We start from the raw sequence: 15,856 nt of genomic DNA, 5'->3' as shown, positions 1-15,856 counted from the left end.
AGTCCTTATCCACCTCGCCCTGCCCTTATCCACCTCAGCCCTTACCTCGTGGTCATGGATTCTAATATATATGTTCAAATTCTCCGTCAGTCATTGTGGCAAGCCGTCAGCAAAAGACGATCCAGGGCTTACATCTAGCGGCTATCAAAGCTAATGTATGTTTAAATTCTCCGTAGTTATTAAGTCAAGGCGTCAGCAGGAGGGGATGGGACTCGCTGGCTTAATCCGAAACAATGAACCCTCCATAATGTCGCTGCTTTACTGGTTCACGTGCCACGAGTCTCGCATTCTCTGCACGTGCACGGAAGAGAAAGCACGATAACACTTTCACGAGATCGTAAGTACGTTCGTCAACACAGAGGAGCCGAGGGATGACACGCCACGCCCCTCCCCCACCCCCCCGGCGGCCAGGGTGGGTGCGGTGGGTTTGAAGTTTGAACAGCTGACTGATGTGGTTTTGCTCGACGAGAAACATTAACAAAAAAAAAAAAGGTTGTTCTGCGTCGTTTCAGACAAATAAGCAGACAGTCTCTCAGGTAATTACAAAATATGTGAACGTTACGCCTGGACTACACTTGCGGCCCTCCACCTCCACCATCACTACCACCACCACCACCACCACCCTCGCCGTCGCCAATCAGGGCTCACCGCACCACCACGCCTTAATGACACGTGATAAATACGACGGTTCTGCTTCCCCGCTTGGCCAATGGTGCGGCTGAGTGACGGGGAAGTCTGTCATCTGAGTAACAGCACGCCGGTACCAGGACACGCCCGCTGAGCCTGGCTGTGTCACTACTGTACCTTCCGCATCTTGCACTGCCTTTGCCTCACTCGCCATCATCATCACCGTCAGTTCCTATCATCCCCCATGAACAACAAAGCCTTCCACCTGCTTCCTCCTCCTGGTCCTGTCAGCTGCCTACCTTTAACCATCCCAGCAACAACCTTTTGGCCCGTATTCTGAAACATTTTTGCGCCTCACCTCCACTACATTCCAAAGGCTCTAGTTGAAGTCACACGGGATTTTAATGGTGTTTCTATGGTTCTAATGACAGTTTAACAAGATTTCTACATTAATAACAAGATAAATACCCTTGAGAACCCGGATAATCATCTCTGTGGCCTTTGAAATTAATCGTTGTGAGAGAGCGAAGGGTTTCAGAATAAGCCTTTTATTAACCTCATCACTTGGTTTCGTTATCTGTCCATCCCTGCTTTCCCATCAAGATTGTCATTCTGTCACTCTTAGCGTTCATCTGTGATCTGTTCGATGCATAACCTCCCCTCCTGCCTTGCTCATGTTCACCTCTACTTCTTTTCAACTGCAACCAAGATGTCTTCAACTTTGACCACTTCCTTCATCAGTGACGTTCTCTCTCTTACGTCTCCTTCATATCATGCCAAATTATTTTCTCTTTTGAACACTGAGGCTTTCGTTTCAAACTTTCATGTGAATGTTAAAAATGATGGAATGCACTGGTTACGAGCCTTTCTCTTTCGTGATAGTGGATTGCTTTGCACAACACCTTCATTTACTACCATCACTCCGCCATTATTCTATTTATTTATTTTTTTTTTTTTTATGGTCTACACTTGTACTGATTATTGGTTTGTTGTGCGGGCAGAAGAGGAGGACTTCAGCAGTGCGTCACGCGGCCCCGAGGCTTGCAGAGCACAAAAGTATTACACGAACACAAACAACTTGCGCGTCCCGAGTCTTCCTTGCGTCATTAACACTTTGAAGAGTGTGGCCACGCCTGTGTGTTCCCTTGTTTCTCTCCAGACAACAAAGAATTACTATCAACTATTAGAAATGCAATCTGGTAAGCACTGCAGGTATTCAGGATTGCGGTGCGAGTGTCAGTCACGCGTGGAGGCAGTGAAAGGAACAAAGGCGCCGCAGCAAACTCAGCGGGTGTGCCCAACGATAATGTGTCTATATATATATGAGGTATCTATATATCCATTTTGTCCGTTTATCTAATTAGTCATTTAGCCGATATAGTAGTGAAAAGTCCGTGTGTGTGTGTGTGTGTGTGTGTGTGTGTGTGTGTGTGTGTGTGTGTGTGTGTGTGTGTGTGTGTGTGTGTGTGTGTGTGTGTGTCTGATGGGTAGCCGAAACTATTAATTCAAATCGGATGGAATTTGTGGTCGGATTGGACTGCAGCCCCTGACAGATCAAAATAAATCTCGTCTCCGAATTGTTTTTTTTTTTTTTTTTTTTTTTTCCCTGTGTTGGGAGGGGAGGAGTGTCAAAGGGACAGACTCAAAATACTGCAAAATTTCAAACGCCATCACACCTGCAACTCTGACCACCGAGCACTATACTCCAGCATCGCTCAAAGACTCCTTGGCAACCCCGACTACACGTGCCAATGAGCGGCCAGTAGTACACATCGTTGACCTCCTACGTCAGGTCAAAGGTCACGAAATAGCGCCACTTTTTTTTTTAATTCAAGCATAACTTTTTTTTTTAATAAGGTGTTTTTTTTTTTTTAATCTAAGCATCACTTAGTTTTCTATTCAAACCACAATTTTAATTTTTTTGTTTTCATTTTAGCGTGCTTTATTTTTTCTTTTATATAAATCTAAGCATCACTTTTTATTTAAGCGTCCCTTTACTTTATTTACATTTATTTTTTCCTAACTCAACTGTAACAGTCTTTTTTTTTTCACTCTTGACACATTATCGTAAAACAGGTGATTAGCAAACACACAAACGCAACAGACACATGGGGCCGCTGTCCTCCTGCTTTTACTACTACTACTACTACTAGGCACGTCAGACTCACCTTGCCTCAGCGGGGACTTGATGCGCCCCAGCTTGTCCTTGAAAGAGATGGCACGGTTCAGAACCCCCCTGCTGGACTTCGGAGTGTCTGTGGGGAGGGATAGAAAGACAGAGTTAATAAAGGTCTGAGAGAGAGAGAGAGAGAGAGAGAGAGAGAGAGAGAGAGAGAGAGAGAGAGAGAGAGAGACTTAACCGAAGCATGAATGAGGAAAAAATACTCCTTCTCTCTTTCCGAGGTCCCATAAATTGTTTCGATTCGTGTTTCGTTTAAGGGGTTACGGTGACGAGACAGAGAGGTGTTACTTACCTCTTTGTCAACCACCTGGTACACCTTCCCCTCATTACCAATCACTTTGAGATATCTTTACTTGTTCTACAGCCATATCCAACCTTTAAACTGGGAAGAAATTACAAAATGTATTCTTTTTTATCGCTAACTTTCCTGTAGATGCTTATAAAGACTTCACGCATTGCTTCTGGTGCTGCTACTTGTGTTGTGTAGCAGTGCAAGGGTTAAGTTTCCTCGGGTTTCACTTACAGACTCAGAGGAAGAACACAGCTTGGTTTCAACTTACGTACACTCGAAGCTGCTCTTTCTGACATATAGAAATGGAGACAATTTTGTTTTCATTCAGTGCACGCCTCAGTATTCACCGAAAGCTTGGATCATATGAAGATCAGCCACCCCAGCTTATTTCACTTGAAGAAAAACCTTATTAAACCTAACCTAACCTAACTATATAGATTAGGTTAGGCTAGGTTAGGTTAGGTTAAGTTAAGTTAGGTTAGGTTAGGTTAGGTTTAATAAGGTTTAGGTTAGGTTAGGTTAGGTTAGGTTAGGTTAGGTTAGGTTTAATAAGGTTTGGTTAGGTTAGGTTAGGTTAGGTTAGTTAGGTTAGGTTATGTTAAGTTAAGTTAGGTTAGGTTAGGTTAGGTTTTAATAAGGTTTTTCTTCAGGTGAAATAAGCTGGGGTGGCTGATCTTCATATGATCCGAAAGCTTTACTGATCGTGTATGAAAATTATACTAGGCCTTTTTTTTTATAGAATCACACACACACAGCGAAGGGAGACAAGGAAGGAAGAAATGAGGAAAATGAGACAGAAAGGTAGAGGGGGAATAAAGGAAAGAGGTAGGAAAGAAATGAAAGACGGAAGGAATGAAAGAAAGGAAATAATGAAAGTAGGAAAGGAAAGGACGGAAGAAGGGGACCGTGATAGTTAAGTGCACAACAACAAAGAGGCGGGTACGACACTGTGTCTGTGAGGTACCGATGATTAACCAATAGGAGGAGGGAGGGTGGTGCCTTATTCAAGCATAATAAGACGGACGCTGCCACGCACCAAGAGACTGTAATGACTGTTCCCCCTACTCTGGAGACGACACAGGCTGACTATGAGCCTGACAAGGGAAATGAGGCTAAATAAGAATGATAGATGTTTTATCGAGGAGGAGGAAGAGGAGGAGCTGAATGAGAGGGATGCATGGAGGTAAAACAAATACAGACGTGTGCAGGTAAATAATACAGGTGTGTGCATGTCGATACAGGTAACCAGGAGACCTCAGTGCTTGAAGAGATTTATTAGAGGTCATCCAACTCAGGGAGCGGGGGAGGGGTCACGTGATTAATTAATACTAACATTACGGATGATGATGATGATGATGATGATGATGATGATGATGATGATGATGATGATGATGATGATAGCATTTATCTCTTACCACCCAAAGCCATATGAATCTTTCGTATAAAACAACACGCATTAAATATAACGATCAGTATAAATATAATAACAAATAAAATACTAAATATCACAGGTATACAATAATGAAGAAAAAAAAAAAAGCGAATCTAATTACAAAACAGGTACTCGTCAAGAAGGAGGGCGAAGCAACGTAAGACTAAACTCAACGGTGAAAATAAAGAGCGCTGCGGAATTAGCGGTGATTTTTAACGGAGCGCGTGAGTGTGAAGGCTTTAAAATTCAACTCTGCATGCTGGGAAAACGAGAGATCGAATGCCTCTGTTAACTTGGCGAATCATAAGGGAAATATGAAGCTTTCTGTTTTTTTTTATCTTAACACACACAAATACACTGCTACAACAACAACAACAACAACAACAACAACAACAACTACTACTACTACTACTACTACTACTACTACTACTACTACTACTACTACTATTACTACTTTATGAATACAAACCTAGAGAGAGAGAGAGAGAGAGAGAGAGAGAGAGAGAGAGAGAGAGAGAGAGAGAGAGAGAGAGAGAGAGAGAGAGAGAGAGAGAGAGAGAGAGAGAGAGAGAGAGCCTTGGCACCATTATCCTTTTCGCTTATGGATGACCCTCTCTCTCTCTCTCTCTCTCTCTCTCTCTCTCCTCTCTCTCTCTCTCTCTCTCTCTCTCTCTCTCTCTCTCTCTCCTCTCTCTCTCTCTCTCCTCTCTCTGTATATCAGGTGAAAGGTTCTGGAGAGCATCTTGGCTTTCAGGAACAAGAGTACTCGATCCTATTAGAAGTGTTCCAATTCTTTATTCGCCACGGTGCAAGGGGATCGGATTCCACCACTGGACGAGGAAAGGAGAAACAAGAGAAGGTAACGAGAGAGAGAGAGAGAGAGAGAGAGAGAGAGAGAGAGAGAGAGAGAGAGAGAGAGAGAGAGAGAGAGAGAGGACCGCCGCGTGTTGGGTTTTCTGATACCTTCTCGAACTACATTTTTATCATCGGTACAGTAGTAGTAGTAGTAGTAGTAGTAGTAGTAGTAGTAGTAGTAGTAGTAGTAGTAGTAGTAGTTCCTTTAATGATCACTATTACTTGTTCTCTCTAAGTATCGTATCTTTAAGAGTAGTTTAAGGGAAAGTGATGTAGTGATGATGTTACTGATGACAGTGATGGTGATCGATCATTGACTGACTCACTGACAGACTGACTAACTAACAAACCGACTGAATGAATGACTGACTAATCGACTAACTAACTGACTGACTGACTGACTGACTGACTGACTGACTGACTGACTGACTGACATTTAATACGTAAGATAGGATCTGGCCAAGGACAAGAAACACACACACACACACACACACACACACACACACACACACACACACACACACACACACACACACACAAAGACCCAGTGAGGATGCCAGTCCCAAGAGACAATATCCTGAAAGAAAATCCAATCAATTACGATAAATAACATGAAACCTCCTCTTGAAAAACAAACTCATTGACCGACTAACTGATGAACTAGCTGACCAAGTAACCGACTAACTGACTAGCTGGTACAGGGCGCCAGAACAAGGTCAGCGGGAGGGGAGTTCTCAGTAGGCAGTGGCAGGCAGGCAAGCAGGCAGGAAGAGGCAATGTGTCTGCTGCTGTGGGCGAGGAGGGCTGCAAGACACTGGGGACAAAATCTTAAATAGCTAAGCCAGTGAACAAAGATATGCTGGTGCTATGAGGTTTTTATTTATTTATTTATCTATTTTTTTTTTTTTTTATGTAGGAGGGACACTGGCCAAGGGCAACAAAAATTCAATAAAAAAAAATGCCCACCTAGATGCCAGTCCCATGAAAGGGCTCAAAGCGGTAGTCAAAAATTGAAGGACAAGTGTCTTGAAACTTCCCTCTTGAAGGAATTCAAGTCATAGGAAGGTGGAAATACAGAAGCAGGCAGGGAATTCCAGAGTTTACCAGAGAAAGGGATGAATGATTGAAAATACTAGTTAACTCTTCCATTAGATAGGTGGACAGAATAGGGGTGAGAGAAAGAAGAAAGTCTTGTGCAGCGAGGCCGCGGGAGGAGGGGAGGCATGCTGTTAGCAAGATCAGAAGAGCAGTTAGCATGAAAACAGCGGTAGAAGACAGCTAGAGATGCAACATTGCGGCGATGAGAGAGAGGCTGAAGACAGTCAGTTAGAGGAGAGGAGTTGATGAGACGAAAAGCTTTTGATTCCACCCTGTCTAGAAGAGCAGTATGTTTGGTACCTACATGTTTATCTATTTATTTTTATTTTCATTTCCTACAGGAGCACACGCAACACTAAGCTCTCAAGGATGCAGGGATGTCCACTTCACGGGCGCACGAGCACGAACACTAACACAGACGCGGCCACGGTCACAAACGCGGTCACGGATGTACAGACACAAAGACTGACCTTGTTTTATTCCTTCCTTTTTCATGTTTTCTTTTTCTTTTCTTTTTTCCCCCAATATTTTCAGGCAGTTTTTTTTATTCCCTTACAGAAAATTCGTTATCATCTCTGAATTTTCGAGATAAACGTAATATTTCGCAGATTAGTGATAGAAAATGCGGATCGTACTCAGGCAGACAGACAGACAGACAGACAGACACACACACAGACAGACACACACACACAGACAGACAGACTAACACACACACAGAAAAGGAAAAAAAATGAATAAATACATAATTAAATATACACCACATATGCGAATGAGTATAAACAAGGAAGAAAACAACACAAATACATACATAAATGAATTAACAAGCAAGTAAACAGACAGACAGCAAGACAGATAGATTAACTGACTGATACATACATTGAAAGACAGACACAGACAGAAAGATGCATTGATAGATAGATAAACAGATTACCAATGTGACGAAAAAAAAAATAAATAAATAAAATAAAACCTAACTCCCTTACTTCTATACATAGTGTGTAGGTGTACCATATGAGGGAATCAGAGCTGTGCCCTTTTCCTGTCTGTAATGATGCAAGTACATGTACAGCACCAGAAAGACCTTGGCTCCACACACACACACACACACACACACACACACACACACACACACACACAGAGAGAGAGAGAGAGAGAGAGAGAGAGAGAGAGAGAGAGAGAGAGAGAGAGAGAGAGAGAGAGAGAGAGAGAGAGAGAGAGAGAGAGAGAGAGAGAGAGAGAGAGAGAGAGAGAGAGAGAAGCACATGTGACTGGTGTACTAAGATGACAAGAAACGGGCAAGACACATGAGTATTAGAGAGAGACAGTAATGGTGGTGGTGGTGGTGGTGGTGGTGGTGGAGCAATGGAGTCATGGCGAGGCAGTGTTGTGTAAATAAAAGGTCAAGCCATGTCTATTACACATGTCTTGTTGTTGCTCAGTGAGGGGGAGGACTCGGTGGAGGAGGGGTGGGAGCCAGCCAGCCAGCCAGCCAGCCAGCCAGCCAGCACCACCACCACCAGCGCCACCAAGCACTCGCCAAACCAGGGTACTATTTGTTGTATATTAATCAGAATGGCTCATTGGTATATTAGTAATCTCTTAACACTGGTGAGGTCTGTGGATCGAAACTTTGTTGTGTTTTAACTGGTTCGTTATTTATTTATTTATTTTTATTTTATCTTGTATCATCTATTTATTTATTTTTCTAATCTCCATCTATTTACATTTATTCTTTACCTCTTGTTCCATCTACACTAACTTCTTTTATCTCATCTGTCTATTTATGATGTATTTATCTTTTTTCATCTCATTTCGTCAACTTATTCAATTGCATTACGTTTTTTTTTTTTTTCGTTTCATTTAATCCATTCACATTTTTTTCAGTATATCCTTTCATTCCATTTATTTTCTATTCATTCATCATTCTTAAATAAAAAAAAATATTAAAAAAAGTTACGAAAACAGTCTCTACGGTCTTACACAGGCGAAAATCTGATTGATCCTTTTCTGAAACCAAACTATAACGATAATTTTTCTTACGTACAACAGGTCCTGGGGAAACAGCTGATTCGCGGGAGGAGGAGGAGGAGGAGGAGGAGGAGGAGGAGGAAAAGAATAACACACACACACTCCACGATCTCTCTCTCTCTCTCTCTCTCTCTCTCTCTCTCTCTCTCTCTCTCTCTCTCTCTCTCTCTCTCTCTCTCAAAACTACCGTTCTTTTAATTTATTTTCCAAGGGGTTTTATCTTTCTTTCAATTTCAATCACTTTTTTTTTTATCTTCCCTTCTTTATTCTCCCTTTCCCCTTTTCTTCATAATCGCAATTAAAGTTTATGGATTTTTTTCTTTTCTTTTCTTTTCTTTCCCTGTTTGTTTAGTTTCCTTCATTATTCCTTTATTCTATTATTTCTTTGTCACCTACTTCATTTCCTTCCTTTCTTTTTTTTCCACCCATTCACTTATTCCTTTCAGCTTTTCATTTTCCGATCTGCTTTCCCACTTTCCCTGCTTTCTTTAATCTTTTTCCTTTGTTTCCTCTATTTGTACGTTGCTTATTTTTCCCTCTCTCTCTCTTTCTCTCTTTTTTCTCTTTCTCCTTCTCTCTCTTTTCTATCCTGCTTCTCTGCTTTCTTTCTTTTTTTTTTCCTTTTTCCCTTCTCACTGCACTTTCTCCTCCTTTAAATGTACCGTGAAGACATGAAAACTCTCTCTCTCTCTCTCTCTCTCTCTCTCTCTCTCTCTCTCTCTCTCTCTCTCTCTCTCTCTCTCTCTCTCTTGAAGAAAATAACTGGAGGTCAGACTATTACTATTATCCCCCCACTCTCTCTCTCTCTCTCTCTCTCTCTCTCTCTCTCTCTCTCTCTCTCTCTCTCTCTCTCTCTCTCTCTCTCTCTCTCTCTCTCTCTCTCACCATCTTCCCTACTTAAACACTCTCGCAACTTTCAGATTCTTGCAACATTACACGAACATAGAGAGAGAGAGAGAGAGAGAGAGAGAGAGAGAGAGAGAGAGAGAGAGAGAGAGAGAGAGAGAGAGAGAGAGAGAGAGATCAGGTCAGACAGAATTATCGGCCAACACCTCTCTCTCTCTCTCTCTCTCTCTCTCTCTCTCTCTCTCTCTCTCTCTCTCTCTCTCTCTCTCTCTCTCTCTCTCTCTCCCACGCAGATGTCAAATAACAGCGACATCTGCACTGGGTTTCTCTCTCTCTCTCTCTCTCTCTCTCTCTCTCTCTCTCTCTCTCTCTCTGGGTGCTACAGATTTCACGGCGTCCAGACAGAGCGAGACAGACAGACAAACCTTTATCTGGTATTAATGTGTTGCGCCAGTTGGCAGATTGGCGCCACCACAGCGAGGTCATATGGCGCCGTACGTTAATATCATACGGCGCAATTTTTTCAATTTATTTTCTATTTACTGTTAGTTCTTTTTTTATACGTACATTGAGAGACAAATGGGAGCAAACTTTTTCTTTATTTATTTATTTCTTTATTGTTTTTTTTTAATATGTACAAAGGGAGACAATGCAAAGTACTTTTTTTCTCTCTCTTTCTTTCTTCTTCTCGTATGTGGAGGCTGGCCAAAGACACAAGAATGGGATGACAAAAAAAAAAAAGAAAACAAAGGAATATTAATATCTTACGTTCGTCTCCCTCCCCACAAGGAAAAAAATATATAATAATGAGAGAAAGTATATGAGAAGAGAAAAAACTTTAATGTGTCATCCCTCTCCCCCCACACAGAAAACGGGAGAGAGAGAGAGAGAGAGAGAGAGAGAGAGAGAGAGAGAGAGAGAGAGAGAGAGAGAGAGAGAGAGAGAGAGAGAGAGAGAGAGAGAGAGAGAGTATTAATTTGCCTCTCCTTCCCCCCTGTGGCCCTTACTCACGGAAAAAAAAATATATGAGTAAGAAAAGAAGAGACCGTTAATTTGCTGCTCGTCTCCCCTCAATAAATAAATAAATATATAAGTGAGCAAAATGAGAACAGTAAAAAAAGAAAACACTAATAATAACACTGTCATTTCGAAAAAAAAAAAAGTTATAAACAGATTAATAATTTCCAGAACAAAGGACAGTTAGGTTCCAGAGATGTTATGATGGTTCTATTTTGAAACTGGTAAGACTGAAACGAAAACAAATAAAAATAAAATAACTCGTGTTTAAAAATTTAGTCTAGAGCAGATAGAATGCGCAAAGGAGAAAGAAAAAAAAAAACGGGAAGAAAAGAAAACCAGTAGGAAGAATAAGATAGGGAAAAAGAACCTACGGAAGGAGAGATGAGATAATAAAAGGATAGGTGAAGAAAATTAAAAGAAAACAGTACCGGGTTAAAAGAACGTACTCGCATGAAGTCAAAGGAAGTTACAAAGGAAATACACAAAAGATTAGAGAGAAATGCTTAATTTTTCGTTATCGTTTTCCTCTCAGTGCAGTCTGCAATCCAGTAAAGTGAGTCATGTAAGTGCCGTGAGGAAAAGCAAAATATTATAATGTCTGGGAATATAAGAGGGAGAAAAAATGGACGAATAGAGATGATGATAAAAAAAAAAATAATAATAATAATAGATGGAAAGAAATGAAACCATGGGAAATTAAATAAATATGGTCAGATAAAACCAAGAAAATTAATCGGATCAGTCATTTTCGCGATACAGGGGTAAAAAAAAAGTTATACAAAAAAAATATATATATGGAAAAGAAGCCAAAGGGAAAATAATGAAATATGATCGATAGAAATTCCAAAAAAATAATTGCATCACTAAAATTTTGCAATTGAGGAAAATCTTACTGGCAAAATAGAAAGGATTTAAAAAAAGAAAAAGGAAAAGATAAAAGGAAACGAGAGAAATAAGATTACGACAAAAGCTTCTAAGAAATTTAATCGCATTAGTTATTTTTTACGATGGAGGAAAAATCTTGCTGGCAAAAAAAATAAATAAATAAATAAAAAAGCAGGAAAGACAAAGAAAACGAGGAAAAAAATTATGATGACAAAAGCTTCCCGGAAAATTATTCATATCAGTTATTCTTGCCATCGAGGGGGAAAAATAAATAAAGAAAGAAAGAAAACGATGAAACTAACTCTTGCTGGCAATAGATAAATAGAGACACAATTCCGACTGTTCACTTCCACATATTTGAAGGTTCTCTTGTGTTGAGGAAATGTAGAAAATAAATAAATAAATAAATAAATAAATAAATAAATAAATAAATAAATAAATGATAATAATGATAACAATTAATAAATAAAAATAAATAAATATATAGATAAATACATAGATAGACAAATACATACATAAAAATTAAATAAATAAACAAATACAAAAGTGGAGATTGAAGTAGAAGAGGGAAGCATAGTTTGTATGTGTTCGAATAACTAAAAAAAAAAAAAAGAAAAACGAAACGTAGGAATTGTGGAAAAAAAACGGAGGGGGAAGTGGAAAAAAAAAGAAAAAAGAAGAGAGAAGTAAAAAAAAAATGCATAAAACAAAATCATGGAGGAAGAAAAAGGAGAAAAGAATGATAAAAAACAGACGTAATATCACAATTTCATTAGTGGAAAAATATAAACAATCAAATTAGACCCAGATACATTCGAAACCGCCCCCCCACCGCCCCCCCACACACACAGATAACATACAAATTTACAAAGTGCATGATATATTAAAAGGAAAACATAAGAGACAAGAACTTCAACATATTTCTTGTAATACGTCAAATTCTTGGAAGCTGAGAAGGAGAACGTGACGATTAGAACAGAACGCCCTTGAAAGCACCAGTGGGAAGAAGGGAGAGGGTGGGAGACGAGAAAGGGAGAGGAGGGAGAGAGAGGAGTTAAGGAAGGGAGAAGGATACTTAGGAGAGAAAGAAAGATGCAATGAAAGAAGAAAACAGTGTTGGATAGGAAATAAACAAGGGGAAAAAAGGATGTTTGTAAAGAGAGGGAGAGGAATCAGGGAAAGGAGAGGAAAGAGGTGCCTGACGAAGAATGAGAGAGGAAGTTTGCGGGAAGCTGGGGAAGAGAGGGGATGTATAGGAGAGAGTAATGTCTTAAGGAGGGTTAGAATGTTGACGGGGAAAGAAGAGAAGGGTGTTATTCAGGCTGGGGGAAGGGAGAGGGATTGGGAAACTTTTTGGGAGTTGTTGGAGGGAGAAAGAAGAGAAAGATGGTCTGGGGAGGTGAGGAAGAAGTGGGAAGGATGCTTGAGAAGGAAAAGGGATGAAAAAAAAAAGGAGGAGGAGGAGGAGGAGGAGGAAAGCTGAAGGAAAAATGCCGGGGAGAGAATATTTGGTAGGACACGATGCGTTTGAGAGAGAGAGAGAGAGAGAGAGAGAGAGAGAGAGAGAGAGAGAGAGAGAGAGAGAGAGAGAGAGAGAGAGAGAGAGAGAGAGAGAGAGAGAGAGAGAGAGAGAGAGAGACAGAGAGAGAAACGGGAGGATGTTTAGAAGGGAAAAGGAAAACTGGAGTGAAAACTGGTTCACGAGGAGGACGGGGGAGGGGAAAAACTGGAGGGAAAATATGGGTAGGATGTTTAAGAGGAAAGGAGAGGCAGTGGGGAAGGAAAAGAGGCACAACTGTGAGGAGGAAGGTGAAAAAACTGTTACCTGCGAAGAGCCGGTGACGGTGACGCTTGCGGGGGCAGTGTGGCAGCTTGGCGGGGTGGTGGGGGTCGCCGCGCCCCACGTAGGTGTGAACCAGCGCCTCTGAACTGTGCCATCGCCGAGCCCAGTCCGGCACCACCCCCATTTCCTCCCGGTACGCCACATACACCACCATAACGCCTGCTGCTACTACTACTGGTGTTGCTGGTGTTTACTGCTGGTTACTGGTTCCTCGGCGCACTGTACGGCTGCAATACTTCACTGTGGCACTCGCTGTAATGTTCATGTACCAGTGGAGTGCTTGTATTTCTCTCACGTCTCTGTAGTCATTGCTGTACCACGTTTGCTTATCTCTGTAAAGTTAGTGGGTGTTTCACTTCCTGCACCAACGCACTGCAAAGCCACGCCAAAGCTTACTGTAGTGTTTTGTATGCCAGATGTTTTCCTGTATCTACATCGCCTTTGTATTTACTGTAACGGTAATGGTATGTTTCCTGTAATGTTTATGTATCCGTATACCGCGATATCATGCAAAGGTAACCGCTGTAATGTTGCCAATTGTTCGATCTATAACGTCTCTGTACTTATTGTAACGACAGGTAAATGTACCAACAGCTGCTTAACTTCACTGTAACGCACCACTGTACCTAGACTAACACCACCACAAAGAACCACTGTACTACACCAACACACCACCAAGCACCACTGTAATGTACTGATATAGTTGTAATGTGCCGGTTACTTCCCCTCCACTGTCTCTGTATCCAGTACCACGTTAATGCACCACTGTAATGCACCGCTCTCTGTCAGCTGTTACCCTCACCACGCCTCTGTACCCGTCACCTGCATTGTACCGGTGTTTTTACCTGCCCCCACAATGCACTACAAAATCACAGGTGCACATAACATATTTATAGGTCTTTAAAACACCATTACAGCAACATCGCAGGTCCTCCACCACCACCACTACCGTCACCACCACAGCAGCACCAAATCACAGGTACAAAATATCACCACCCCTACCACTGACTACTGCATCACAGGTCCTCACGGCAACACCAGCACCACCACCACCACCACCACCACCAACACCACACTCCACAATAGTTTGAGGTGTTCTCGCTCCCTCGCATCACAGCAACAAGACGAGACACACACACTCACACAAACGCGCACAAACACACACACACAGCCTTCGCGAGTCAAGGCTGCAGCATGAATGGCGACGCCCCAGCCCAACTTCCCGTCTCTCTCTCTCTCTCTCTCTCTCTCTCTCTCTCTGGCGTTGAGTCACCTCCGCCCGGAAAAGACTTGCTCACTCACACACTCACTCACTCGTCTGACTCATGCACTCCTTCACGTTGCTTCGGTGCACGCAGGGGATCTAGGGGTGGGGTGGGGGGGGTTGCTGATAATATGGGCCAAGAGGGCAAGGGGGGGGGGGGTTGGGTGCTGATAATAAGAGCCTCGTGGGTGGACATTTATTATTCAGCATTTTCCAGATTCGCTCTGTTTCTGTTCCTCTGATCAGCACTCGTCTTGTGGCTGCGCATGACGTGACTGTGTTGTTTTGTCACTTGTGGTTCGCTTCTTTTCGAGTTGGAATTTTGTGATTTTTTTTTTTTTTTAACTATTTTTCTTTTATTTTTTCGTTTTTTTGTTTTACTTTTTTTCTATTTTCTTTTTCTTTTATTTGTCTACCTTCGTTTATTTCCCGTTTTCCTTCATTTGTTCTTTTATCGTCTACTTTCTTTTAGTTTTTTTTTTTTACCCTCCCAATGTTCTGTTTAATTCTCATTTTCTTTCTTCTTTATATCCTGTTTTCTCTTTCTTTCTTTCTTCTGCTTATTTTCTATTTTTTTCATCAACCAACTTTTAACCTCGCTTTTTCTTTCCTCCCCTTCAATTTCAGCTTCCCCATATGTCATCTTTTCAGTCCCGTTTTTCTTTCTTCCTTCCGTTTAGTTTCCATTTTCTTATCTCTTCTTTTAGTCCGGTGGTTTTTCCCTTTTCCTCTCTTAATTTATTTTTTCTCCTTTCTTATCTATCATCTTTTGGATCATTCCCCTGACCTCAACTCTTCAAAACTGAGAAAAAATCTAATTATTCCTCAATTTTGCACTAAGGAGGACTAAAGCAGTTTCCTATGAGTAGTTAGTGCATGTATGTACCTTCTTGCAGCTCGTTTTCTTTTCGCGCTCTCTTCCAATCACTTTCTTCTTATTTTTTTCTTCTTTCCTAATCATTCTTGTCTCCCAATCAACGGAAAAGGTGAAGGTTGTCTTTCTTGCATCTGTTTTCTTTTTCCCTCGCTCCTCTTTGTTATCTCTCCCAATTAATATTTTCCAAGTATTATTTCTTTTTTTTCTATTCAGCACTAAAAGCGAAGGCAATTTATTTCTTTACTCATTTTTATTTGCAATCTTTTTTCTCTCTCTTTTTCTTTCATTCAGCACTAAAATATATGGGTATCTATTACTACCCCCTCTGATTAGCACTTTTTCTTTCTTCCTCGCGATCCAAACACAAAAGAAAACGGTACTTTCAAATGGGTAACTTTAGGTAACTTCCTCTTGTTGTCCGTATTCCATCCCTTCCCTCCCTCCCACCAACACACCAGCATCTATTATCTTGCTCTGTTTCTTTCACTTGTTTCCTAATCTCAGCATCGCGTTTCCCCTTGCCTCTGTTTCCTTGGATCAACTGTCATGTATTTAGAATTTCCACACACACACACACACACACACACACACACACACACACACACAC

At 41.3% G+C, this 15,856-nt stretch overlaps 1 protein-coding gene across 1 annotated transcript in view; it reads right to left on the bottom strand.

Annotated features, from left to right (window-relative positions):
• The window catches only part of LOC135093191 (rap guanine nucleotide exchange factor 1-like), a 72,279-nt gene that overhangs the window by 29,237 nt on the left and 27,186 nt on the right, over nucleotides 1-15,856 (bottom strand). Inside the window, exon 3 of the mRNA XM_063992166.1 lies at nucleotides 2,796-2,882. Within this exon, the coding sequence (XP_063848236.1) occupies nucleotides 2,796-2,882 (87 nt within the window). The remainder of the gene's footprint in view (nucleotides 1-2,795; nucleotides 2,883-15,856) is intronic.

This window comes from Scylla paramamosain, chromosome 42 (assembly GCF_035594125.1).
Source record: "Scylla paramamosain isolate STU-SP2022 chromosome 42, ASM3559412v1, whole genome shotgun sequence".
In the NCBI taxonomy this organism is placed as follows: domain Eukaryota; kingdom Metazoa; phylum Arthropoda; class Malacostraca; order Decapoda; family Portunidae; genus Scylla; species Scylla paramamosain.
This window is presented reverse-complemented; position numbering and strand designations above follow the sequence as displayed.